Consider the following 26,717-nt stretch of genomic DNA (forward strand, 5'->3'; position numbering starts at 1 on the left):
GAATCCGGTTTTGCAAAGTGTAGCAGGGAACCCCGCTAACCCAGACCCACCGGGTGGCCAACACTGACCAGTTGGAACCCACTGCCCATCCACTCGGGCCCTTGTGGGGTTTGCCCTCCGGACAGCAAACTCCCCTAGGATGCTGGCAGGGACCGCGGCTCGCGTACGTGAGTCTGTCCCCTGGCTAGAAGTCGATCTAGCACTTAGCGTTATGACCATTTCACAGATTGAAGGTGGAGGCTTGGAGGTCAGTTGGCATGGCCGCGGGCATCCCATACAGCGAAGAGCTGTTGCAACTTCATTTTCTCTTCTTTGCCGTTTGCCATGAGCGGGGTTTCAAGGAGGGGAGTTAACTAATGATCTTTAGGGAAACCAGTCCCGGAGGCTCAGAGAGAAGCTGGATTTTCAAGTTTTTAATCTCAAGGTTTGGTTGTGCCATATTCCAGGGGTTGTGCCCTGCTTGTGTTTGAGTCCAGTGCACCCAGGAAGGGCCGGGTCGAGGGTCAGAGTGTGGGTCTAGCTGTGAACTTTGCCTCTCTGTGCCTCAGCCTTTTGATTTGTCAGGAGGATGATAAAATATATATATCTGAGTGAAATGGTTCATGCAAAGAGATGAACGAGTTGCTGCTGGTTCCAAAGCTACAAAATGAGGTACTAATGCTCAATTACTGATGCAAGAATTTTCGCACTTGCTTGCTTTTCTTTCCAAAGCTTTTCGTTTGTTTGTTTGTTTGGAGGTATTGACCCCAGACCCCCATGCATGCTAAGCACACGCTCCACCACTGACCTATTTTTAAAGGATTTGCCACGGTGACCAGAAGTGGTGGCCGTGACCCTTGCTTGTCCCCCCCCAACAGGCCTGTCGCGGGCTGGTTTTGATTACAGGCACACCTCGTTTTATGGCACTTCACAAATTTTTTCGATTTTTACAAGTGGAAGTTTTGGGCCGACCCGGCATCGAGCAATTACTGGTGCCAGTTTACCCACAGTGTTCACTCTGTCTGTGTCTCTGTGTCACGTTTTGATAATTCTCACAGTATTTTACACTTCGTTACTATTTTGTTTGTTGTGGTGACCTGTGGTCAGCGATCTCTGATGTTCCTACTGCGACAAGATTATGACTTGCAGAAGGCTCAGACCATGGTTGGCATTTTTTAGCAATAAAGCGTTTTTAAATTAAGGTTTATACATTTTTCTTTTTTTAGATGTAATGCTGTCGCACACTTAATGGGCTGTAGCGGACTGTAAGCATAACTTTTATTTGCATTGCAAAACCAAACGTCATGTGTGACCTGTTTTATTGGCATATTCTCTGTATTGAGGTGGGCTGGAACCCAAGCCGAAATATCTCCAAGGTCCGCCTGTCTTCATCTGCTTTATGGCCACCGACAAAAAATGCTGACTTGAATAACATAAGGGTCCTAAATAACTCACTGTTAACTAGAGTCCTTTTCTTTTTTTACAATTCATTCTTATTTTTTATTGAAGTGTAGCTGATTTGCAATGCTAGTTTCAGGGGTAGAGCAAAGCGATTCACTTACACATATACATACACATATATATTTTCTTTTCAAATTCTTTTCCATGATAGGTTATTACAAAACTGAATATAGTTCCCTGTGCTGTACAGTAGATCCTTGTTGTTTCTCTCTTTTATATACAGTAGTGTGTGTCAGCTAATCCCACACTCCTCCTAGAGTTTGAACAGGCACAAAAGATCTTAGAGGAGTGTTTTTGAGGCACGTTAACAGACCGCCATTCTTACTGTTAGAAGCCTCTCATTGCTAGAAGCTTCCTTACCGAGGTGGTTAGAAGCATTTCTCCTGTTGGGTTTATTCATGCTTCTGTGCTCACAGGGACAACTGCCATCAAAAAACCAGTCGACTCAGGGGAGAATCAGGCCAGTTAGTTTAGGACCCTAGATTATACCTACGTGTTCAAAGTTAAAAAATAAAGCGGGGGACAAGGCTTCCCAGTTCTGGAGAGAGAAGTGATTTTTGAAACATAAATTATGATTTATTTGTACTGGAATGGTGTAAAAAAAGTAAAGAGTATTTTTTTTTTTTTTTGTAATTTGGATAGAAAAGGAAAGTCAGGAATGTTGAATGAAGTGTCCAGTGTCCCGGGGTCTGAAACAGGAGCACAGCTGGTCTGTACTGATGGGCAGGCCCACGGACAGACACAGAGCACCTTGGCCCTGGTCCTCCTTCCTCCCGGACGGGTGGGTGCGCTGACCCTCCGGCAGTGGCGGTGGCTGGTCCTGCCCTGCCCTGTCCTGTCCTGTCCGGTCTGCACGGAGGCCCGTGGGCACTCAGTCCCATCCACCCCTACTGCCAGTGGAACACCATGCAGAGCCCGGGTCAGGGTCACGCCAAACAGCTGTGGCAAAGGTAGGATTCTAGTGGTCCAAGGAAGGGGGTGTTTCCAGCTAGGACCACAGGGACCGCTGGGACCAGAGGGGAAGGAAGCCCAAATCCAGGGTGAACTTCCAGAGCCAAGACTGGGGAAACCAAGTCAGTTCTGCACCTGCTGGGTCTGAGGCTCAGCATGAACTGGACTTGAGAGGCTCGGGTAGGGGTGGGCACAATTCTGGGGGGAAGGGGCCCATCACCTCTGAGCCATGATGCTCTCCTGTGGCTCTTTTGTGGCAGACGTGTGATGGGCTGGCCGCTGTGGCTTGTCTTACAGGCAGCGGATGGAGTCAGATATCACGTACTTCAGAAATAAAATTTTTAGAGAGCGAAAAGATTTTCCGCTCATTCACTCATCCATTTACTTTGGCCTCATTCAGCAGACATTGGAGGGGCTTCCTGTGGTCCAGGGTCTGTGGTTGCTCCCGAGAAAGCAGAGAGAGAGTTTCAGCCTCTGCTTGGAGAAGCCCACAGGCCACAGATGGTGTTCGTAAGATAAGTTACAAGGCCTGGAAAGTCATCTGTCTTAGCCTTTATCATCGTCTGCACCCTCCAGCTAATATTTGCACAGAATATCAAGCAGCTTTAAAATGAACGCGGGATTCTCTGTGGCTTTGCACGAAGAGCCTTCTGCAAAGGTCTTGCTGGCGAAGAACTGGTCAATAAAGGAGAGCGTGATTCAATAAGAATAATCGGGTCTTATCTTACGATCTGACCAGAAATATTGCTTTGGGAGGCAGGTCTGTCTGTTTATTAAACTGTGTATCTCAGTTTAGTTTTTCTTTAGGCATCTCATTTTGTACATCTTCGAGCCCCATTCGAAGGAAGCAGCTAATATTCCCAGAACCCAAGCACCTTTCTGAATTTTGCGTGGCTCCCACTCTGAGTCTTGTTCGTGCGTTTCACATTTTGCCCCTCGGCCGGGCCAACTGAGGTCACTTAATATTCAGTCCAATGGGCAACTCTAATGGTCACGCTCAAGGAACAAATCATAAAGAAACAGACTCTGAGATTTGGCTGCATAAAAATTAAAATTCTCATGGGTCCGAATAAAACGCTAAGCCACACTCGGTCGAATAAAATGGAGGTAAGTGTCTGAAAAATACATCACGGACATAGGGTGGAAGGACTTGTGTTAGCGCTCTCGCAGTTAAACCAGAAAATATCTCACACCCGAGAAGAAGAGGATTCAGCGAGCGAGCAGTTCATGAAAGAAGAGATGGAAGTGCAAGCAAGCAATGCACCTTCGTGAATCGAAGTCAGATGAAGTCATTAGTGCCTGCCAGACCGGCGGTGCTTAAAAAGGATCTCGAACCCAACGTTGCTGATTTTCTGATGAAATTAGGGTTCCCGTGCTCCCTCCCTGTGGGAGAGTAATTGGGTAAAAATACGTTCTGTTTTGTGTTCTGCTGAAGTGCACCCCGGGGGGTCCTACATGCAAGGAGGCTGGGATGTGCCTTGGGGAGAAAACGCAGGTGTTAGACAAGGTTCCTTCAACCCTGAGCGGTCGTGCTGTCGGCCGGGAGCTCAAGGTGAATGAGTGATTGTGTCTCAGACAAAGTGTCTTTTTGGAGGAACACATAACAGAAAGATTATGCATTGATTGGTTGATAAAAATGGGACCAGGAACACACAAGGACATGGCCTCGCATTCCCCCAGGAGGCAGGGTCCCGTGTCTGCCAATTCAGTGTTCACGCAGACTATGGAATGGACGTCACTGCCACAGGCAACCAGGGCCCCCTGCACGGCACTACGTGATGAGAAAAGAAAACACTTTTTCTGTCTTCTTTTTTAATTGAAATATACTCAGTGGGCAATGTCGTGCCATTTTCTGTTGCCCCATCATCGTGTTTCGGTCATACATGAACATACATATGTTCCTTTTCATAATTCGTTTTCATTCTTGAATATAGTTCCCTGTGCTCAACATTTGGATCTTGTTGTTTATCTGTTTTGTACATAGTACTTAGAATCTGCAAATTTCAAACCCCCAGTGTGTCCCTTCCCACCCTCTTTACTCCCTGGTAACTGTGAGTTTGTTCTCTACGTCTGTGAGTCTGAAGAAAGTGTTGTTTTTCTTGTGTTTTTGTTTGGGGATGGGGAAGGTAATTAGGTTTCTTTATGTATTTTTAAATTTATTCTTTATTTTATTTTTTAGTGGAGGGACTGGGGATTGAACCCAGGACCTCGTGCATGCTAAGCACGCGCTCCACTGCTGAGCGACACCCTCCCCCAAGAAAGCATGCTTTTTGAAAAGCAGGTTGTATGTAGGGGTGCGGTTCCATCTGGTGACAGAGTCAAGATCAAGGAGGGAGGCTGATGCTGTTGGAGGTCACGTGGCCCCGGCTCCGAGCTGAGTGTTGTCCAGGTGCTGCGTGACCACCTTTACACCTTCCGCAGAGATCGGCATTGTTCCCTGATTTTCTCAAATAAAGCGAGAGGCTCAGGGAGTCTCTGGCCAACAGCTAGCAAAGGGCAGGGCAGGACTCAGAGCAAGGTTTGTTATGACAGGTGGGCTGGACCGTGAGCATCCATGTGTGCTTCTGGTCCATTTCCTGGATGCAGAAAGGGAAAATGAGACTTGGCACTGTTTTCCATTGAGTAGCTGGTTAAAAGCAGAATAAACACTAGCTGAGGTTCCCAAAGCTGGTGTCATTTCTCGCCTGTCCGGACATGGAAGGAAAGTGCCACTGAGTTGTGGTCTGCGTGGACCGTGGGTGTTTGTGTCTCCGGCCGGGCAGCCCCAGAGGCCACCTTGTTACCGAGTCCAGACTCGTTCTGCTCTCCGCTCGACAGGCCGGTGCATCGGGAGATGAGGTGATGGGGCAAGGAATAACGACTTTATTTGGAAAGTCAACAGACAGAGAAGACGGCAGACTGATGTCCTGGAGAACCATCTTCCCCAAGTCAGAATTCAGGCTCCTTTTATACTAAAAAGGGGAGGAGGTGTGGTTGGCTGTTGCAAACTTCTCGGTGCAGGAATCCTTTGTTCCTGCAGCTGTGCACGTGGGTCAGGTCATGGCGCCCCTGCAAACCTCCCACAAGACAAATGTTATTTTCTAGTCTGCAACTTGTTATCTTTATACAAGTGCAAAGTGTTAACATCCTTAGAGGTCAGAGCCTTGAGGACGGGCTCTGCTGTACATTTCAGGCTAAAGGCGACATTCTTTTACAAAAGGCGCAGAGCCAGCAAGACTGAGCCCAGAAAACAGGGCACAGGGTTGAAGCCAAAGGAACAGCTCTCACACGGAGTCAGATTTGTGCTTCCCTGTCCCACGCTGGCTTGGCACTGCCCGTCTCCACTTTAGACGTTGTCAAGTTTGCCAACAGATTTCCCCCCTTTCTCTATGCAGCTTTGCCCCGACGAAGCCCGGTCACCATGAATGCAGATGAATTCCGAAGGAGAGGGAAAGAGATGGTGGATTATGTGGCTGACTACTTGGAAGGCATCGAGGCACGCCAGGTCTACCCCGACGTGGAGCCCGGCTACCTGCGCCCTCTGATCCCCCCCACTGCTCCCCAGGAGCCAGACACCTTTGAAGACATCATTAATGACGTGGAGAAGATAATCATGCCAGGGGTAAGTCTGTATGCAAGGCTGGCGCACGGGGATGCTCGTGGTAACCTGGTACCTACTGGGCGTTGGGAAATTCACGTGAATTATTCCTTTTAATCCTCACAACCATCTCCTTAGAGAGAGGTTTTTTTTTTTTTTTTTTTTCATTTCTGTCTTACAAGTGAGGGAATGGAGGCCCAGAGAGGTTGGGTGATCAGCCTAAGGTCACACAGCCAGTTAGTGATGGAGTCAGCATTACAGCCCAGATCTTGTGGGCCCCAAAGGCAATGAGTGCAGCCCCCAGGTCAGTCCCGTGCCCTGAGACCCTGGTGTGCGAGAGAGAGTCGTTCCACGACCTGGGGGGAGAAAACGAACCCCTGTGGCCGGTTTCAAGTAAGTGAATCGCGCCAAGGGAGGCGTAGTCCCAGGAGTTTTGTGTTTTGCAGAGGCTAAATCACGTGTGTGGAAGAAACGTTCTGTTTACTTTATTTGAGAATGGGCTACATGGTACTGCGTTTTCCCAGAGCCTGGCCACCAACACAGGCCTCTGTCTAGGGCCAGTGAGCCTCGGCAAGGGGTCCGCCCGGGGCCGCAGACAGGAACGGGTGGGGAAGAGCCAGGACCAGTTGTGACGCCGAGGGGGGGCCTCAGAGCCCCTGATCGGTCCTCCACCCACTCCCCGCATCCTCCCAGGAGTCTCCCTTGAGGTTTGTGCTTCAGGCCAGGCATAGGATTCTGGTCTTCACCCAGAGGTTGTGCAAATACACTGAACGGCTCAGCCTCAAATCCCCGCCCCCCGGGAGTGCGGGGAAATGTCAGGCCCAGGACTGTCCGCTCTGCAGCCTACAAAGCCCCACTGTGGCTGGCTGGTGCACACGCTGCTCTCCGGGCTTGGAGGCTGGGCGTCCGAGATCAAGGCTCCCCGCAGATCCGGATGCCTTCTCACTGTCCTCGCAGGGCCTTTCCGCCCCCCCGGGGCCCCGCCCTCACCGTCTGATCAAACCCCGACGCCTCCCAAAGGCCCCAGCTCCTGGTATCATCCCAGTGGGGGATGCAGGAATTCGGGGAGCACTGCAGTCCAGGCAGGGGGAGCAGGGGCACTGAGGACTCTGCGAGCTCCCTGCTCGGTCGGCCAGACAGGGGCAGTCACTGTGCAGAGCTGGGCCGGGCCGGCTCGGGCTCTGGGGCAGGGTCCCGGGTGGGAGTCCCGGCCCCGCCAGCTGCTGGCTGTGTGATGCGGGAGGCTCTCGGGGCGTCTGCAGGGCCCATGCGGGCACGTCCACCTGCCTTATGTGAGGGTCGGTCCAGAGGGAAAGCAAAGGTGCCCGTGTCCCCAGTCGAGGGTCTCTCGTCTTTTCCCAGACCCGGTGGGAGGGGACGCGGTGAGGGCCTCCAGGTGCCCAAGGCGGGCAGAATGCCCGTGGCCACACTCTCACCCCCTGGAAATTACAGTTTACCACTGCATTGGCATAAAGACACTAACATTACAGATTATATTTTTCTTTGACCTGCAAGTTTACCTTTTCCTTCTGATTTTAAAAGAAGTGAAAATGTTTTTCAGGGCCTCTCTGAGCATCGTGGGCCCCGGACAGCGGGCCTGCTGTGCCTCTGGGCCTCTCGGCCTCACCAGCAGCCTCCCTTGCCCGAGCCTCCAAGCCCCAGCTGTGCTGGGTGCCTCCCTCCCTCCAGAACATTCCCCAGCCCTTCAGTGCCACAGGTCACCTGCTCTGTCAGTCAGTCCACTGAGATGCTGACTTCTGCCCTGGGCCTGGCTGCGCCCCGAGCTCGCGTGTACACAGACGCACACACACGTATGCACACGCACATACACGCATGCACAGACATGCACACCCAGGCTGAATGGCTCTGAGCGCTCTGGACTCCTGAGCAGCTAGAGTCCCTCCCCTCAGTGCCCCAGGAGGGTCCCTGCCGACTCCTCGCCCCCGCCCCCCGGGTCCTTCCCTGCCCTCACCCTGCAGATGTGGGGGTGGCCGTGGTGGCCGTGGGACCTGGTCTTCGTTCCTGGGACCACACACACCCTGCTGGAGGCTCCCGGTCCTCGCAGAGGTCCAGGTCGGCTCCCTTCTCACTCTGGGCCTCTCTGGTCCCACGTCTGGGACGGCAGACGATTGATGCCCAGTGCTCTCGAGGAAGGGATGTCCGCCCTCCGCCCCGGACCGTGGGCATGACCAGGGTGGGCAGTGTCGGCCGCCTTTGGGGATCCTGAGACGGGCCTGGAGAAGGTTCGAGCCGGGAGAGAACCTGGAGCATGTGCTGTCCTGCCCAAGGGGATGGTGGGGCTGAGCCCCCCAGAAAATCAAAGAGTGTGCCCGGGATGGAGGGGTGCGGAGGTCCGGGAGTCGCCGCGGTCTGCGGGACGCTGATTACAGTTCCAACCCCAGTGGATGCTGAAGGACGGTCCCCGCTCCCTTCTTTCCTCTGCTGGGGTGGGGGTGCCCGAAGGCCTTATTCTGTGCTCGCTCAACAGGCATGTCATCAGCAAAGACACATAAGGAAGCAAAAACGGGGTGGGGCACCCCCACTTTCTCTCCTCCTTAGTTTTCTCCCCAAACCCTGAGATCTTCCCAGCAGATCCCATGTTCCGACCGCTAGACCTTCCAGCCCCAGGGGCTTGCCCGGCTCCCATCCCCCCGGACGGCTGTGTCCCTGCAATCCTCTCCTTGTCCCTGACACCCGGATGCGGTCTCAGCGCCGTCCTGGCCCCACACACCCCGGAGAGGCTGGCAGGGCGGGGACAGAGGAAGTGAAGGATCTGGGGGAGAGAGATGCTTGGCTGCATGAAAGGGATTGTATAGAGAGTTAAGGAGGAGGCTCAAAACTCAGGCCTTTTTTCCCCAATATGGACGCTTTTTTTGGACCAGTTTTGGCAAAACCAATCTTGCAACACGAAGAGATGGGGCCCCGGGGCATCTCCGTCACTGACAGGTGCGCTCCGCCACCTTACAGTCTCGGAAAACGGGGTTGTTTTTAGAGACTCGGTTTGCAGCCAGACTCCTCTGCCCGTGGGCTGGCCTCCCGGGTCCCCCAGTGACCGCCCCGTTCCCGCACAGGTGACCCACTGGCACAGCCCCTACTTCTTTGCCTACTTCCCCACGGCCAGCTCGTACCCGGCCATGCTCGCAGACATGCTGTGCGGGGCCATCGGCTGCATCGGCTTCTCCTGGGTGAGTGTCACATGGCCCGGGGGGGGGGTGCTGGGGGTATGGCCCCGCATGGGGACATGGGACACGTTCTCCTGGCGGGTGGCAGTTGGCACGTAGGGGAATTTGGAATACAGGGAAACAGAGGGAGCTAGAAAGAACTTTCTGGAACAGTGTTAATAGCCAAAGCCAATTCTGCACAGCAGTGTTTTTAGAGGGTGAGTTAGAATCACGCCGAGGGGCTGGGTTTTCGGCAGCCCAAGGCCTGATTCTGCGCGTCTCCCAAGCAGACCAGAGGATTTCTGTACAATCTGCCGTCTGAGGGACGCCATGCCCACGTCCCGTCCCCTGTGTTCCCGCCGCTGTCCCCAGAGAGGCGCCAGCCCATCAGAAGTGCCAGCCGCTGCCTCCACTCCCCCAGGCCCCGGCCCTTCTTCTGCGCAGACACAGAGCAGGGAAGAGCCCTGCCGGGAAGGGTGGGCAGGGCTGCAGCCCCGCACGGCACCCCGGGGACGCAGAGCACTCGGGCGGGGGTAGCTGCCCGTCTCCCAGTGTCAAGGACCCCCTGGGGACTGAGTCGCACTGTAGGGGCTTCTCCCAAGGCCAGGGTCTGCCGTTGGCCTTTTGGGTCCCGGGTGTCCACTTGTTGATGCTCTGATGCTGAGCCGACTGATGACTCAGGGTGACAAATGGCCCGAGGCGTGTAAGGACACGTGGGATCCTGAATGGACAGCACACTGCAGCTCCAGCAGAGCTGGCCATGCCCCCCGCTGCTGGCCACCGGGAGCCCTGCGATGGGAGGGCCAGCCTCCGCCCTCCAAGCGATTCCCGCCCGGGGAGAGGCCAGCCCTCCCTTGCTTCACTCCTCTCCTCCCTCCCTGGACAGGCCGCCAGCCCGGCGTGCACTGAGCTGGAGACGGTGATGATGGACTGGCTGGGGCGGATGCTGCAGCTGCCCGAGGCGTTCTTGGCTGGAGAAGCCGGAGAAGGGGGCGGGGTGATCCAGGTAAGGCAGAGGGTGCGGGGGTCCAGCTTCCGGGGATGCGCCGGCTGGGCCGCATGGAGGGAAACGGCTGTGGTTATGCTGCGGAAAAATGTGTTACAGCTCATCCTCACCAGGACACTATAAATCAGGGGCCATGTTAAGACTCCCATTTCACAGGCGAGCAAACTGAGGCTCAGAGCAGCCGGGAACCGGTCCGTCGGTTCCCAGCGGGTAAGTTCTAGAGCTGGGGTCTGAGCTCACCCCCGTCTGACTGCAGAACCACGACAGGACCGCCCCTAGGGCTGTCCTCGGTGCAGTGAGGGGCAGCTGTGACTAGAGAGGGCCCCACCTTCCCGAGAGATGCTGCCTTTTCTCTGCGCTGATTGAATTCATTCTCTTCACCTGGCGTGCACCTTTGAGAGGGACAGGACACGCGTGAGTGACAGTCACGGTGTGACATCGGCAGGGCAAGTGCCACCTAAGAAGACCTGGACTTGCCGGCTTTTTTCTTTTCTGGCACTAAAGAGGGACCCCATCCAACCCATCACACCCCCTGGGGAAGCACCGTTTACTTGGGGGTGGAAAAAGGAATTTCCTTTTCCAGACACTGTCTTCCCAGAGGCTCTGAGCGTCACTGAGGCCAGCTGTGGCTCTGCTGACCGGACCGATGGGGACGGAGGCCCGGCTGCCTTGGTGTGAGGTCACCGGGCTAGTGTGGCCAAGCAAAACTAGGAGGCAAGCCCCAACTTCCAGGGTCGGGACTGCTCAACCGGACCCGGGTTTTTAAACTCCCTTGTGTTTGGCTTAAGACAACATAAACCTGTTACGTCACAGTTCTTGTGGGCCAGGGACCTGACATGGCTCTTTCTGGGCTAAAATCAGGGTTGACACCTTGGCGATTCCACGCAAGAATCTGCCCTTGCCTTTTCTAGGAAGCTTCCTGGAAGTTTCTGGAAGCTTCCAGAAGCTTCCTGCATTCCTGAGCCGCGGCCCTCCTCCTCCGTGTTCAGAGCCTGCACTGTCCCATCTCTCTGACCTTTCCTTCATGGCCACATCTCCCGCTGACAACAGATGAGAAAAATTCTTCACTATTAAAGATCCCTGTGATGAGACTGGGTCCATCCAGATAATCCAAAATAATCCCCCGCTGCACCAAGGTTCTTAACTTAATCTCACTGACAAGGTCCCTCCTGCATGTAAGGTAAATGTTCACAGGTTCCGAGATGAAAGCAGTGTCTTCTTCGGCCAAACACATCCAGTACGTGTCAGGGTCACAGAGGGAGACCTACCCCTACAGGTCCAGACTCATCAAGTCTTAGGCGGGCCTAGGAGTCGGCCTTCTAACCTGCACGTCGGGTCATTCTGGTGCAGAGATGCTGAAATGCACTTTGGTAAACAGGCCTCGTGCCGCGACCGATGGCTGACTTCTCTGTGACCCATCGCCTTCTTGCTCTCGGTCTATTTACTCTTCCAAAGTAACTCTGTGGTCAGGCCTGTTTCTTGTGTTCGTGGCGGAGCCCCTGGTGTGATGGAAAGGTGTTTGCATAAGAGGTATATAGGTTGGTGTTCGTGCGGTCCTGGACAGGATGCTCAGATTGCTGTGAAGAAGACGGTCAGCAGGAGGGTTTTGATAATGAAGGTGCCTGTGTGTAATTCTGCCATGTATGGGATGTTCTCAGGAAAAGGATGGCTGTGAAGATATTTATTATGGTGATGAGGGCGTATTCTGCTACGAGAAACAGGGCAAATGGGCCCGCTACATTGAAGTTGGAGACAAGTTCCCTCTGTCAGGTCCAATGGGGCCGGGCTGGTTGCTGCCAGGGTTCAGATAAATCATCCCAGCCGTGTTTGGGGTCAGCACGGGAAGCTGAGTCATAGATGCTCTTGTGTGACGATTCTGGTTGGGAGTGTCAATGGTCCATTACTCATAGGACTGATAAGCAGGTAACTGTTGGCGTTACTTCGTATGAAATGGTCCGTGTGACCAGCGAGGCCGGGCTCAGACCCCACCCCTCCGGCCCCTCCCGCCTCACCTCCTGGGTGTTCTAACACCCTCCATCCTACAGCAGTGTTTGTGAGTGATTTTAAGTGGGTAAGCCAAGCCCCGATGTGACGCTGCGAACTGGACTTCAACACAGCAGTGGCTATGATTTTTCTCACAAATGCAGACATTTCAGCAACCCTGGTCAGTTTTCTGCCTGTCAGAGGCTCAGCATTGGAAAAAACACACACAAAGATAGGAATTCCGAGCTTCCTTCTGGCCTTGGGGCGGGGACGGCTGTCCACACCCCTCAGCTGCATCTGATGGGTGGGGGGAGGGCCAGGTGGCTTTCTGGTCTCCAGCACCTCGGTCCTGATTCTCTGGGGCATCACTGCTCGTGAAGAGCCCACGTGTGGACAGGAGAGAAGATGGTCCCAGTAACCTGAGGAGGGCGGCAGGGCTGGACAGCTTGGGGGTTGGAGGGGGGAGGGGTGGGGATGGGGGGCCCTGGTTTTGAATTCTGTTCGACTCAGTTCTGGACCTGGAGGTGCTCTAACACTTTTTCTTTTCTTTTTCTTCTTCTTCTTCTTTTTTTTTTTTTTTTTTTTTTTTTTGCCAGATGCACGTGCTAACCAGCGGTTTTATTTTATTTAATTTTTTTACGTGAACATACATATATTCATTGTCACATTCTTTTTTGCTGTGAGCTACCACAAGATCTTGTATATATTTCCCTGTGCTCTACAGGATAATTTTGTGTATCTATTCTATATATGCCTGTCAGTATCTGCAAATTTTGAACTCCGAGTCTGTCCCTTCCCACCCCTTGCCCCTCTGGCAACCACAAGTTTGTATTCTATGTCTATGAGTCTGTTTCTGTTTTGTATTTATGCTTTGTTTTTTTTTTTTTTTGTTTTGTTTTGTTTTGTTTTAGATTCCACATATGAGTGATCTCATATGGTACTTTTCTTTCTCTCTCTGGCTTACTTCACTTAGAATGACATTCTCCAGGTCCATCCATGTTGCTGCAAATGGTGTTATTTTATCCTTTTTTATGGCTGAGTAGTATTCCATTGTATAAATAGACCATGGCTTCTTTATCCAGTCCTCTGTTGAGGGACATTTAGGCTGTTTCCATGTCTTGGCTGCTGTAAATAGTGCTGCTGTGAACATTGGGGTGCAGGTGTCTTTTTCAAGTAGGGTTCCTTCTGGATATATGCCCAGGAGCGGGATTCCTGGGTCATACGGTATAGAATTACTTTTGATTTTAATTACACACATTTTTGCCAAGACCTTTTTTTTCACTTTGACCCCACTCCCCAGCCTTGGGGGAGCCCTGTTAATGCCAGACTCAGCTCCTTCTTCACCTGGGAACGTTTTTCTCCCACTTTAGTTCTTTTCCAGGAACTTTGATTTCCCATGGATTGGGGACATTTCCCATAATTCCTAGCTCTCTTTTGTTATTTTCCTTTTTTGGTCATCTTCTCTCTGTGTTTTTGGGGGGATTCCTGTGGTTTTCTTTACATCGTGGTCTCAGTTTCCCACATTGCCAATTTAATGCCTTCCGTGTCCATTCCGGTACTGTCATCCCACTTAAAAGGATTGTCCCCTTCCTACTTATGGAAACTAGACGTCTGTTATAAAAATGGAAAAGATCTGGAAACATTTTGGGGGCATACTTCCTCCCCGTGTTATTTCAATACTTGTGTGTGTGTGTGTGTGTGTGTGCGCGGGTATGTGTACCTACACATAAACAAAACTGGGATAATGCAATTCATCGTACAGATTTTCTGTGTGATGTTTTACTATTTTATGGTGAGCATTCCCCATGGTTTAAATATTCTTTGAGAACATTCTGCGTGATTGTCTGCAATGTGCCACAGTGTATACGAACAGGGCTATTTATACAATGTCACATTTTTCCCTCTTATAAATCAGATCTCAAAGGACACCCTTGAGGTTGGGGGTGAGCAATGTTCTAAGAGGATAGTCAGTTTTCTGCTGGGGTCATGCTGGTGCAGTCCATACTCTCTGCTCCTGTTCTGCCCAAAATCAACCCAAAACCAAAATATAAGCTGTTTTCCTCGGTCACCGGAGGTTATAACTGAAACAATCTCACATTCGTTTCTTTTCAGCAGCCCAAGATGATCCCTCGAATTTGATACTTTCCAAAAATCTTACAACTACCCCATAATCCTGGGTGTATTGTAATAATAGCTACTTTTAATTCAATACCTGCTCTGAATTAGGCTGTGTTTTTAACTTATTTCTTGTGTTTTATGAGCCCGTTTTTTAACCTCCAAATAATTAGGAGGGTTGATTGGATCATCAGCAATCTCGCTCACAGATAAGGAAAGCGAGGCCCAAGGGCACCAGCCAGTTAGAGGCATGGCTGGTCCATGTGGGAGCGTCCGACCAGCTCACCCCTGACCATTTGCTTGGGTGAGAGTGTCCAGAGGTGGGCATGCTGCCCTGGGCTCGATCTTAAAAATTATCTCTTGTTTTAAAGATGAACCCATTTTCCAGAAAGCACAGAAGCCCCAGGGTTTGGTTGGGAGTGATTCCAACCTTTCTCAGCCCAGGATACAATTCAAGCCCCCTGGGAACCCAGTCCACTCAGTCTGCTGGATGAAAACAGCCTCTCACGTCTGCTCAAGGCCCTCCCTTCCCAGCTGACAAGGCTGATTGTCTATAATTTGCAAAGTCCCAGAGAGCGCCTGAGCTCGGTGACAGCCAAGGGGCCCTGGATACGGGGGATGCTGGCACCCCCGCCTCCCCCCGCACCCCCGAGCCATAATCACCGCTGCCGGGCGTCGGCAGTGACAGGTGTCTGAGTCAAATGGCGAGTCATCCTTTGAGCTGGACAAACAGGGCCAGGAAATTAGTCTCTCAATTGCATTTGAAAGGTCTCGTGGAAGAAAAGCCAATTTCCCGCTGTGGGTGGGGCGACACGCGAAAACCCAGCAGATGAAAAGACCTGTCTGCTGGTGGCATCGGCTGCCTCAGGGATGTTCCGTCTGCCCCTCCGCCGCTTGCCATGGCAACCTTCCTGCGCCGCAGAAAAGCAAAGTATCATTTCTGCTTTCAGCACAAGAGCAGCTCCCCTGGTCCCATGCAGAGATCTGATCCCCAAAAAGACCAGGAGACCCACTGGTCCCCCCGCCCCATCACTGCCGCCCAGCTGGTACGGGGTTGCTTGACTGGCAATGACTTTATGGGGCATTTTCTTTTAAATCCCTTTTTGTTGCCTGAAGAAAGGGCATCTTCTCTCAGGCAAGGACAGAGCCCAAAGGAAGCCCCATAATGAATTTGATGGTGATGCAAGGCTCTCATCAGAGGAGCGTGGACGTGTGGGGGTGATGCTCCAAGGCTTCAGAAAGAGGGTGGCGTGTAGGGAGGGGCTGCGCGCCCCCGGGGGGCGTAGGGGTGAGGAGGACCCCCATCCAGGGAGCTGAGCCTTTCAGTAACCTTTCCACGTTCCACGTCTCCGACACACACACACATGATGTGAGACACAGACTTGTGAAGTCGGTGTCTACCGGAGCCGACTTCACTTCCCCAGGTGTTTCTTTGCCAGTGGAAATGCGGCCAGAGGAAAATTAAAACCCATCGGAGAGGCTACATTGAGGTGATTACAGACACGTGTACATAGAATAAAATGTTAACAAGAGAGGTTAACCGCTTTCACTGTTTCGTTGTATCTTTCTCTGTGAAACTCTGAACCCTTAGCAATCTCCTCCTAGTCAGCAAGAATCTGCCTTTCTTTGGAATTCGTAATACGATTCAGCTCGTGGTTTCTTCTAGGATTTGCTTAAGGCTCCGTGATCGTGAGCAGGGAAGTGGGTGATAAATGTGGGGAGGTCCCCGACCCCCCGACAGATGTGGGCTCACCCCTGACCTTGCCGCTAACTCGCCGGTGACTTGGGGCAAGTTACTTTGTCTCCCTGAGCATCGGTCTCCCACCTGAAGGTGACAAATTCTAACAACAGGGTCATTTTGCAAATTGGATGGGACAACCTCATGAGTTCCGAATTCAAGTCATGTTTCAGCGCCTCCCAATTTAGCATCATCCTTTACTACTTTGCCAAAATAAGGGATTGACATTCGTTGCATCAGTTTGCTAAGGAGGTCACAAGGATGCACCACAGACGGGGCCACTCACACTGCAGACACGGACTGTCTCCCATCCAGGAGGCTGGACGTCAAGGTCAAGGTGGAGGCGGGCTGGTTTCCCTGAGGCTCCTCTGCTCGGCCGGCAGACGGCCGTCTTCTCCCCGTGATCTCGCCTCTCCTCTCCTTATAAGGACATTAGCCAGGCGGGATTGGCGCCCACTCTATAAAGATCTCTTTTTTAAAAAAATACTTAATTCTTATTTTTTATGGAAGTGTAGTTGATTTACAATGTTAGTTTCACGTGTACAGCAAAGTGATTCCATCACACACATATGTACATATATATAAATTTCAGATTCTTTTCCATTCCAGCTCATTACAAGGAATTGAATACAGTTCCCTGTGCTGTAAAGTCCCCTGGTACCTCCGTTAAAAAAAAAAAAAATGAAAAACAGAGACAAAGCGACTCTGAAACAACCCTAAGAGCCCAGGAGGCAATCCAGGTGTTCAGGAGAGCGACCACTGTGATTTCAGATTCATCTTCTAAGAAAAATATGGTGACCCAGGTCACGTCTCCCAAGGCGAGATCCTGACTCCTTGGCTGCACTTGGAGGCTCATTTTGGACCCTCTCTTTGCTTTAGGGAAGCGCCAGTGAAGCCACGCTGGTGGCCCTGCTGGCCGCTCGGACCAAAGTCACACGACGCCTGCAGACCACCTCCCCGGGGCTGACGCAGGCCGCCGTCATGGAGAAGCTGGTGGCCTACGCGTCCGACCAGGTGGGTGTGTTGGCCCCGTCCAGCCCCGTCCAGCCCCGTCCAGCCCCGTCCAGCCCCGTCCAGCCCCATCGAGCCCCATCCATCCCCATCGAGCCCCATCGAGCCCCATCCAGCCCCGTCCAGACCCATCCAGCCCCATCGAGCCCCATCCAGCCCCATCCAGCCCCATCCAGCCCCATCCAGCCTCATCGAGCCCCATCCAGCCCCGTCCAGATCCATCCAGCCCCGTCCAGCCCCATCGAGCCCCATCCAGCCCCGTCCAGCCCTGTCCTGCCCCGTCCCGCCCCGTCCAGCCCCATCCAGCCCCCGAGAGCGCAGTGTTTTGTGTTACGTCAGAGCAAAATCAAACCAGTTTGGGCAGCACCGTTTCAAATGCAAGGACAGACTAAGGATATCACTAAGACAGACGCCCGCATTAAAGGGGAGAACGTAGTAGATCAAGTTGAAAAGAAAGTCAATGTGCCCTGAGGCCGCCATGCCCAGCTGTGTCCACCCCACCCGCACCTGCCCGGGGCCCCAGGACGGGGTCCAGCGTGCGACCATGCGGGTGGGGCTGTAGGGAGAGGGTGGCGACTTCAGTCGCCGTTGGATTTCTTCCCTGAGGGTCCCCAAGAGAGGACGGACCGCCATCCTGTGGGGCTGCCCTGTCCTGGCTCCTTTTCCCCAGACCCCACCCATGGAGCGTTCACTGACTGAACTTGGCCCCCCGCTGCCCGGGGCCCCCCAGCCGGAGGCAGCGCCCGGATCTGAGCCCAGGTGTCCAGGTGCGCCTGTGGGTGTGCCATCCAGGAGCTCACTGCTGCTGGAGAATTCAAACCAGTGGGTGAAAAATGACCCAGTATGGCCCAGTAACCCCCTCCTCCAAAGAGTCTAAATCATTAAACTGAGACGCAGATTCTGCAGGATGAGGGGATGAATGAAGGTGCAGGGCCCGGGGCGGGAAGGAGCTGCGCCCAGAGGCATGGGGGCCCCGCGGAGCCCGGGTCCTGAGTCCCACCTGCCTTGCCGCTCCCTCGCAGGCCCACTCCTCGGTGGAGAGAGCCGGACTGATCGGGGGAGTGAAGCTGAAGGCGATCCCTTCCGATGGCAAGTTTGCCCTGCGAGCTTCTGCCCTGCAGGAGGCCCTGGAGCGCGACAAAGCCGCAGGCCTGATTCCTTTCTTCGTAAGTCCACGTGGCCCCAGGGGAGTGTCAGGGCCCGTCGGGGGCCACTTTCCGGGGGGGTTGCAGGCCTGGGCGGTACACATGCTGTCTGTCGGCCTGCCTCGGCTTGAGGGAGGCTGGACTGACCGACACACCCGTATTTTTCCCTTCCTCCCTCACCTGTGTTCAACTCAGAAACAGGTAATGGGGGTTCCCAGCCTGGGGGGTTCAGCTGAGCCCAGAAGCCTTCCTTCTGCCTCCCATTCAAAGTGACACCGTGTGACGGCCGCTCGTCCTGGTAGATGAGTGACACACGAGTGAGCCAAATTCAAAGTGAAATCCAGGAACGCCCGGCTGCCTGGACGCTGGGATGTGCCACTTGTGGGAGATGTGTTGCAAGCAGGCAGTGACTAATTAAAGTATAATTCGATATGATGTAACAAAGATGTCCAGCTAGCCAAGGAGTAGCTGGTTTTCCCGTGTATAAGTGGGCATTTTCCACTGGGGAAGAAATAGTCGGGGCGGCATTGGGCGGAAGCTTGGGGAGTTGCCTGGCTGTGGTCGTGGTGGCATTCAGTGTCGGGACCGAGATGTCGAATGTGATGACAGTAAAATGTTGCCATCAAGGCACTGGCCCCGGGGTGGTCATCTGACTGCACTTTGGGGCCCCCTGGGGAGCTGTGGGAATGCAGGTGCCCAGGCCCTGCTCCAGCTTACGCTCGCCAGCCTGTCCAGGAACTGGGAACGCATCACAGCGACTCTCAGATTTTCACGCGCACCCCAGATTCTTGTGAAAGGAACGAGTCGTGCAAGGGCACAGAGATGTGGAGGGTCCCAGGATGTGCGAGGAAGTGTAACCGGTTGTCTTAAACGGGCAGCCGGGGGCCAGGGCAGCCGGGAGAGAGGCTGCTGGTCCGGGAAGGATGGATTCTGAGCTTGGACTTGTCGCTGGGGTGTTCCCGCTGAAATGCATGCACGGTGGTTGTAATTCTGCACGTGATCCTGAGGTGCAGACCGACCTGATTTCGCCGAGGGGGCTGCGGCTGAGAGCGAGGACACGTTTGGCAGATCTGAGCGGGGAAATCGGAATCACGGCCCCTCCAGGGACTGGCCGGGGCTTGTGATGATAAAGTTTCCCTTTCTTCTTGCGCTGGTTTGCCTTCCTAGCTTGTTGAGGTCAGGAGGAGCGGTGCCTGCCCGCGGGGCTTGTGTCAGAGCAGAGGGGACGGCCGGCCGGGGCCGCGGATGTCAGAGGAGGGGAGGGGAGGGGCCGGCGCGGGGCCCCAGGACCGCACAAATGTGATTATGCCTCCTGCAGAGCGGCTGAAATCAGGTTAGCATCACTGAGCTGAGCCGGGGTAATCAGAGCCTGGAGCAGAGCAGGCGCCGGCTTCAAAGTGGCTGCTGAGAATTAGGACAGGCTGACTCACGGGCTTCTAGAACACCGGGCGCGCAGGGCCCCGCCGGCCTGGCACCTTCTCCCCGTGTCACGCACACGCCGCCCTCGTGAGCTGCGCGGGGCCTCGGATGCTAGGAAGGGTCTCTTGAGCCCGCAGGACAGCAGGAGTTAAGCCCCCCCGGGGCCACGTGTCAGTCTGCCCCTGCCTCGTGTCCTCGGAGCCACCTCCGGGAGCCTCACTTAAGCCACCCGTAAAGTCGGGGGCGGGACTGTCCAGCTCCCGAGTGTGCTGTGCACACTCCCGAGTGTGTCGTGTCTGCAGCGTCCCCAGGCCTGGCTGGCGGTGTGCACTCAAAACAGTCATTCCTTTTTTTTTTTAATAAAATTATTTTATGTTCTTTTTTCTTTTGTTGCAGGGGGAGGTAATTAGGTCAATTTATTTACTTATTTCTTGTGTATATATATATTTATTGAAGTTTGGTCAGTTTGCAGTGTTGTATCAATTTCCGGTGCACAGCACGGTGCTCCGGTCATACAAGTACACACAGAAATTCATCTTCTTCTTTTTCACTGTAAGTTATTATAAGATATTGAATATAGTTCCCCATGCTGTACAGAGAGACCTCCAGCCAGGTTCTCACGTTCACTAGATTGTGTGTGGTTCTGAGCACACTGAGTTGCTGGGGGCTCCAGGAATGAATGAAAGACCCTGTTGTCACATCGAAGGAGAGATTGCAGTATCCAGCCAGCGCCCGCCAACGTCAATCAGTGAGGCTCTTTGGTTTTGGGAGCAGAAGATGCTCTGGGCCCCTTGGAGAGAGTTTGCACTCAGCAAGGGTTTCAACACCTGTTCTGTGCCCTGCAAAGGGCGATTTCCCAGCAAAACAAAGAAATAAGGCGCAGACCCTGGGTTCAAGAGTGTGGTGGGTGTAGACGGGGAGATGGCCCCGTGCGTGGAACTTGCAAGTCGCTTGTGCAGGTGTGATCATGGCTCGGCGCTCCGACGGCGGGGGCGGGAGGTCAGGCGTGCGGCCACGGTTCTCAGAGCTTCCTGGGAACACCCTGGACGCATTCCGTTCAACATCGGCAGAGGCCTCTGGTGAATCTCCTTGTGAGAGCAAAGCTTCACCCTTGGAGGGCTGGAGTTAGTCCCTGGGGACAGGATCGTGCAGAAGGACAAGGGTGGCAGATGAGAGTCAGGGAGCGATGCTCTTGGACAGGCTCCTGGGGTGGGGGGCTCTGAGCTGACCGGATGCTGTCCCCAGAGCAGCCTGTCCCTTGGGGATGCTGCCCTGCCCTCGGCGCGCACACACACACACACACACACACACACACACACACACACACGCTCCTGCTTCCTGGAAGGAATGCCGATCCGGATAACGCGGAACGCGGGACGCTGTGCACGTGTCCACACCTTCATGCCCGCCCCTCCGCAGCACCGGCGCCCTACCAGTGCCCTGCACAGCCTCACGGCCCGCTTTTCTGTTGCCACGTCAGCCCGCCATGATGCTTCCTTGCAAACATTAAACACGCATCCCTTGCTTTTCACCTCCGTCCACCCGGCACGGCGTTCAAGGCTCCGGGCTCGACCTGGGGGTGGGGTGGTGGCCGTGTGTGCGTGTGGAGGTTACAGGGTGACTATGATGAAGGGCTGAAAAGCGGTCTGCTTCTTGCCCTCCAGGTGGTGGCTACCCTGGGAACCACGTCCTGCTGCTCCTTTGATAATCTCTTAGAAGTGGGGCCCGTCTGTAAGTATCTGATTAAGTTTCCTTTTGGAAAATATTCTCAATCCATGGGGACTTTAAGTCGCCTGCCTCTTTGGGCTCTCCTCCATAACAGTAACTTAATATCATGATATAATATATTACACAGAATATAATACAATTAAATAGTAATAAAATATATTATAATAGAATATTAACATTTTATAACATATTATTAACACTGTGTTTGCAATGATGCAAACCTGGTTACGCTGAACTCCATCAACTCAGAGTTTGGGCTCATTGGACGAGAGTTAAGCTTAGCTGCACCCACACACTCTGTGTAAGAAGAAAGCTTTGTAAGCGACGTCACGGTGACGTAAGACTGCAAGGTGACATCGCCCTCCTGCGGAGAATAAACTCTTCAGACTCTCTTAGGGGGTCCTGTGCATGAAGCCACGAAAACTTTCGGTCCTTGAAGGCAGTCTCCCAAGCACGGTTTTATTCTGGCCTTTTCGGAATTCCTGAACGTAGCTGAGCAAGTTACGTGAAGTGATGGAGCAAATCAGTATGAAAAGGCTGGATTTCTCCCGAGGAGGGCGTGGCCTTCGCGTGTTTGCTGGGACGGCTCCCCTCCCCTCCCCAGCTAGAGCCCTGAGGTTTCCTCCCAGAGAGACGAGAATTTGGAGAATTCAAGGGGCACCGTGAGTCCGCGGCTGTGCCTCCAGTTTCCCTGGGGACCCAGCAGGCCCGGAGGCGGGGCGGTTCTGTGGCCAGAAGGCCTTTCCTCGGGTGGGGCATCAGCTCATGACGCCCCCTTCTCTGTCCCCGCCAGTCCCACGGGTGGAGCCGCTGCCACGGGGTGGGGGACAGGCGGGTGGCAGGAGTCCCCTGGAGGGATCAGATGGCCGCCCAGGAGCTCGGACCGCGTGTGGCTTGTTCCAAGTGTCGCTCGGGCCACTCGGCCCTGGCTCACTGCCCGTCTGTGTCACCCCAGCCGGCTTCTCCGCTCTCGCCCTGGGATTCGGAGAAGATGATTAAGTGCACACGAGACAGCAGGGAGAGAGGGCCCTGGAGCCGTGAGGGACAGGGGGCCGTGGCCAGCCGGCCGGGTGGCTGCGGGGCGGACTGGCCGACTCCCCAGGCTTCTGCTTCCCCGCTTAGGGCCACTGGCCGACATCTGTCGGGGCAGCTGGCTGGAGGCGCAGGGCCAGGGCTGGGGAGGAGGGAGGGGCCAGCTGGCTCAGGGCCGTGGCCACGGTGGTGGCCCTGTTAGCTGCAAACCCGGGCCAGCCGGGGCCGAGCCATAGAGCCCGTGACTCAGGTGTCGGGCTGGGAACTGGACGTCCTGGCCCGCGGCCGGCTGACGTAACCCCCGGGGCTATGGGGTGAGAGGGCCGAGGTCCCGCCCGGCCAGGGGGACAGCAGCCAGCGGGAGGCGTCAGGTGTCCACGGCCCGCGGCGGGGACTCAGCGCCCAGCGCCCAGCGCCCAGTGCAGGCCATCCCGCTGCCCTGGGGCTCCCTCCGCTCCCAGGCCTGGTGCTAAATGCAGACGCCATCCATGGGGGTGGGGTGGGCCAGGCGAGGGCCCCCCACTCCCCTGCAGAACTTCATCCACGAGGCTGCCTTTGACATTACATTTATCACCCACGATGGACGGTGCCTTCACGGTCCATCGGCCCCGTTAACGCCCTCCCCTCCTCTGCCCCCAGTGCCTTGACCCTCACCACGTACTTCGCGTTCTCCTCCTTCGAACAGGACGGAGCTGCCCCCATTCCCCAGGGGGTTAGAGTTAACCCATTAAAGCAGCTCCGCGTGGTTACTTACCCCCCGGTATTTGACCAGGAGGGGACATCCGGAGACGGTTGCTTTAGCCAAGACACTTTCTTTTCGGTTCCTTTCAAAACTGGTCGCCAGAGAGACAGTTTTAATCGGTCCATTTGGTCCACGTGGTTGGATCAATGGAATTTTCTGGCAGGTTTTCTTGAGGAGAGGGTGAGGAACAGAAAGCAGGTGGTTGAAGGTGGGCAGGCGGAGGCGTGAAGGTGGGGCCCTGAGGACCGGGACCCTGGGGAGCGTGGAAGGGGGAGGCAGGACGCTGGTCAGGGTGCAGCGGACGGTGCGGGGGGCCCGGCCCACGTGCTTCTGTCCAGGGGAGCCCTGCAAGGAAGCATGCAGGCAGCAGGGGCTCGAGAGGTGGGGGGCGGCCTCCGCCCTCCTGGGTGCATCTGGGAGCCCCCGTCGAGGTGGCCTTGCCTGGGTGCTGGGGGACCTAGTCCTGGGGCGTGAGGTCTGGCCTTGGGGTCTCGGTGGGGTCACTGGGACCCGCGGTGCTCAGAGGGGCTGGAAGGCAGGTGGTGTGTCAGACGATCTCGTACAAGACGGGAGAGGTGGCACCCCGGCTCCCTGCCTCCCCGTGGAGGGAAGAGGAAGCCACTCAGACCCGCTGTCGGAGGGAGCCCGCCAGGACAGCCACACGGCCGGGCGGAGCCCAGGCCCCCAAAGTCCCAAGTTCCGGGGTCCGCAGCCGCCCTCAGTTCCGATGACCCAGCCTCGCGAGCTTGCTCCTGGCTGCGGTGGCCTCTTCAGCCCCGAAGGTCAAACCGAATCAGGCTTTGCGATGCCTCCGCTGACTTTCATCGGCAGAGCTCGGAAACACTCCACAGCATCACGTGTGAGCAGCCAGCGTCGCACGTGCGTGCAAAAGTGGACCGTGAATCCGCCCGTCAGCACAAATGCGTTGGCAGGCACTGGCCCTGCGCCCCCGTAAGACAAGGACGCCCCCACCTTTGCTCGGGACCCCCCAGCTTTGTGCATTTAATGCCGGGGGGGGGTGGGGATGGTCACAGAGGTCACGCCCACTTGTCACCAGGTCTGTCCTCTCGTCACGCTAAGCGCGGCAGGAACGTTCTCTCGGCCTCCCCTCAAGTTTGGGGTGCGGTTTTGACGTCCGTTTGCCCGTGAGGAGAATGAGTTTGCAGGGGGCAGTAAGACCACATGGTGGCTGGGTGACCGGAGGCGGGGACTGCGCCCAGATGCGTCCAAATCAGGGCTCCAGAGTCAGGCGGGCTCCCTTCCCGCGGGGCCATTCCAGGGCAGCTGGGAAGCAGGAATCGGTCACGAAAGAGGCAGCGGATGGTTCAGAGGGGACCAAACTTCGTGTGGGGGTGGGGAGAGAGCCGGGGGGCCTGTGTGCGGGCCTCCCTCCGGAGATGCCGTGCAAGGAGGTTAGCCGGCCGGCCGGGTTAATCAGGGCGACAGCTCGGGGCGGGTGGGATGCGGAGGGCAGGGCAGGGCGGAGTGCGATGTGGGTGGACGGGCCGGCGGGGCTGGGGCACGCTGGTCCCTAAGGCTCTGCTGGGCACGAGGGCCAGCCTCGAAAGCCAAGTTCCCCTCCCGTCCACGCGCTGGGCTGTGCCGGGCACCCTCGGGCCAGTGGCACACGGCCTCTGCTGTCAGCGTCGTTGCCTTCAGACCAGAGCATCCTGTGAGGGACACAAAAACAGGCCAGCACATGCTGCGGATGGACCGTATGCAGGAAGGTGCAGGGATGGGGACCGGACAGGCGCTCAGACCCCGGGTAAGGGCGCCCGTCCGTCTGTCCACCCGAGAGCTCACCAGCCGCTTCTGGACTTCAGGTCACAAGGAGGGCGTGTGGCTGCACGTGGACGCGGCCTACGCAGGCAGCGCCTTCATCTGCCCCGAGTTCCGGCACCTCCTGGACGGAGTGGAGGTGAGTGTGCGCTTCCCGGGGCCACGGGTGGGACGTGCCGTGTGATCAGTGACCTCTCCTTATGAGGACGTGACGTTCACTTCTTTACTGCTGTGGTTTGTGTCAGCACATTGTTTCAGGACCAATTTCTAGGACTCTTGGAAATTACACTTCCCTCAGACGGGGCCTGAGAACCCTCCGGGTTGCCCGGCCCGTCTTCTTAAAACACATCTAACGTCTCATCCCTTTCTCCGTCTGCATGGATCCTGGGCAGAGCTGTCACGAGAGGGCAGATTTGAGCTCACAGAGCTCTGGGGGCAATATTTAGGGAGAAAAATAAAACCTTAATGCATTTCAGACGAAGCGGCGACTTGAAAAAATCCAGCCTGCCACCCCATTCGATCTGGATCGACGTGATGGTCGTGTTCTGACCTGATGTGTCCCTTTAACCCAGACGTGCCTTTAAACGTCCCCTGCACGTGCAGAGTCTGTAAGATGCAGCCTGTCGTGCCGACAAAAAGCACCTGCTTCCTTTGAGAAACAGCCGCCAGAGTAACCGACCGAGGCTCGGCTCTTCCAGGGGCGCAGACCGGTTAACACAGAGGTGACCTCCGGGAGGCGCTCTGACGTGTTATTTCAGACCGGAGCGGGGTTTTGCTCAGGGGGCAGGAAATCCCTCCGTGCCGGGGGCTCCGATCGGAAGGCCCAGGGAGGCAGACCTTGTCGGTGAGCAGGAGGAGGAGGCTGTCAATCAGAAGGGGTGGGCGGTGGCTTCATGCCCAGAGGCAGGGGTCTCGGGAGTCTCTGGTGTGGGGACCACGGGCGTGGCCTTGGGTTTAGATGGCCTGTTTGGGTCCTGGCCTTACCCCAGGACTAGCCACGTCCCCTTGGGCAAATTAGCATCCTCCCCACACCTTGCAAGGTGGAATTTGCCATCACCCCTCCTTTGAAGGGTTGCATAAGGATCTGAGGAGTTAATCACACTTAAAGGGCTTTTTAAAAGCAGCGCCTGGAGACAGAAAAGGCTGTGCGTGCATTCAGGAGACACTGCCCCTGACACCTCCCTCCGCCCTCTCGTCTGCCGCTGATCAATGTTCTAACGGCTAGCTGGGGTTCTTGCAAAGCCGTAATTACAGAAAAGTGGGGGTCCGAGGCACGGAATGCACAGTTCCCATCTCGGAAGGGAACAGCCCCCTTAAGGCTAATGACTGAAAGCACATTCAGGCTTCCATCTCTGTCACATCCGTCCCCTTGCTCTCGCAGTCACTCCGTGATTACGTATCGATCACTGAACGTGCGCCCTCGTGGCTGAGAGCCAGTTATGTGGGTGTTCGGTGCAGGGACACGTGGAGGAAATCTCTGCGCCCCGTGAGTGCCCTTTGACTGTGGTCTTGCCGGGGGTGGTACGCGTCCCCCGGGAAGGTGTGCCCCGCCGTCTCCGGGGAGGAAGGGCAGAGCGTCCCTCGGGGACGTTTGGCGTCTCCCAGGGCCGGGTCTTGGGGTAGAATTTCACGCTGTTTTCTCACCGCCCTCTTCCCTTCCCCACGAACTGACACCTTGAGGGTCCGCCGTTCACAGGGGGGAGCCTGGTGGTCAGCCCTCCGTGGTGGCCGCTGGTGGGCACGGCCACCGTGAGATCCTATCGGCGGCAGACAGGGTTTCAGGCCCCACGGTGAGTCATTTCATTTCCGCCTCCCGTCCCGAAGGCCGGCTGGTCCCCTGGCCTTGCTGCTCCGCTGGGCAGATAAGGGGTCGGCAATATCCTGCTGAGC

The 26,717-nt window shown here is 55.3% G+C and overlaps 1 protein-coding gene across 4 annotated transcripts in view; it reads left to right on the plus strand.

Moving 5' to 3' along the window:
• Positions 1-26,717, plus strand: part of DDC (dopa decarboxylase) — a 45,445-nt gene that overhangs the window by 6,676 nt on the left and 12,052 nt on the right. For all 4 annotated transcript variants that reach the window (XM_064482348.1, XM_031444998.2, XM_064482347.1 and 1 more), the window contains 7 exons: positions 5,766-5,992; positions 9,040-9,153; positions 10,016-10,135; positions 16,851-16,985; positions 18,005-18,148; positions 21,211-21,277; positions 24,872-24,966. In XM_064482348.1, the coding sequence (XP_064338418.1) occupies positions 5,792-5,992; positions 9,040-9,153; positions 10,016-10,135; positions 16,851-16,985; positions 18,005-18,148; positions 21,211-21,277; positions 24,872-24,966 (876 nt within the window). In that variant the 5' untranslated portion in view covers positions 5,766-5,791. The remainder of the gene's footprint in view (positions 1-5,765; positions 5,993-9,039; positions 9,154-10,015; positions 10,136-16,850; positions 16,986-18,004; positions 18,149-21,210; positions 21,278-24,871; positions 24,967-26,717) is intronic.

This window comes from Camelus dromedarius, chromosome 35 (assembly GCF_036321535.1).
Source record: "Camelus dromedarius isolate mCamDro1 chromosome 35, mCamDro1.pat, whole genome shotgun sequence".
In the NCBI taxonomy this organism is placed as follows: Eukaryota; Metazoa; Chordata; class Mammalia; order Artiodactyla; family Camelidae; genus Camelus; species Camelus dromedarius.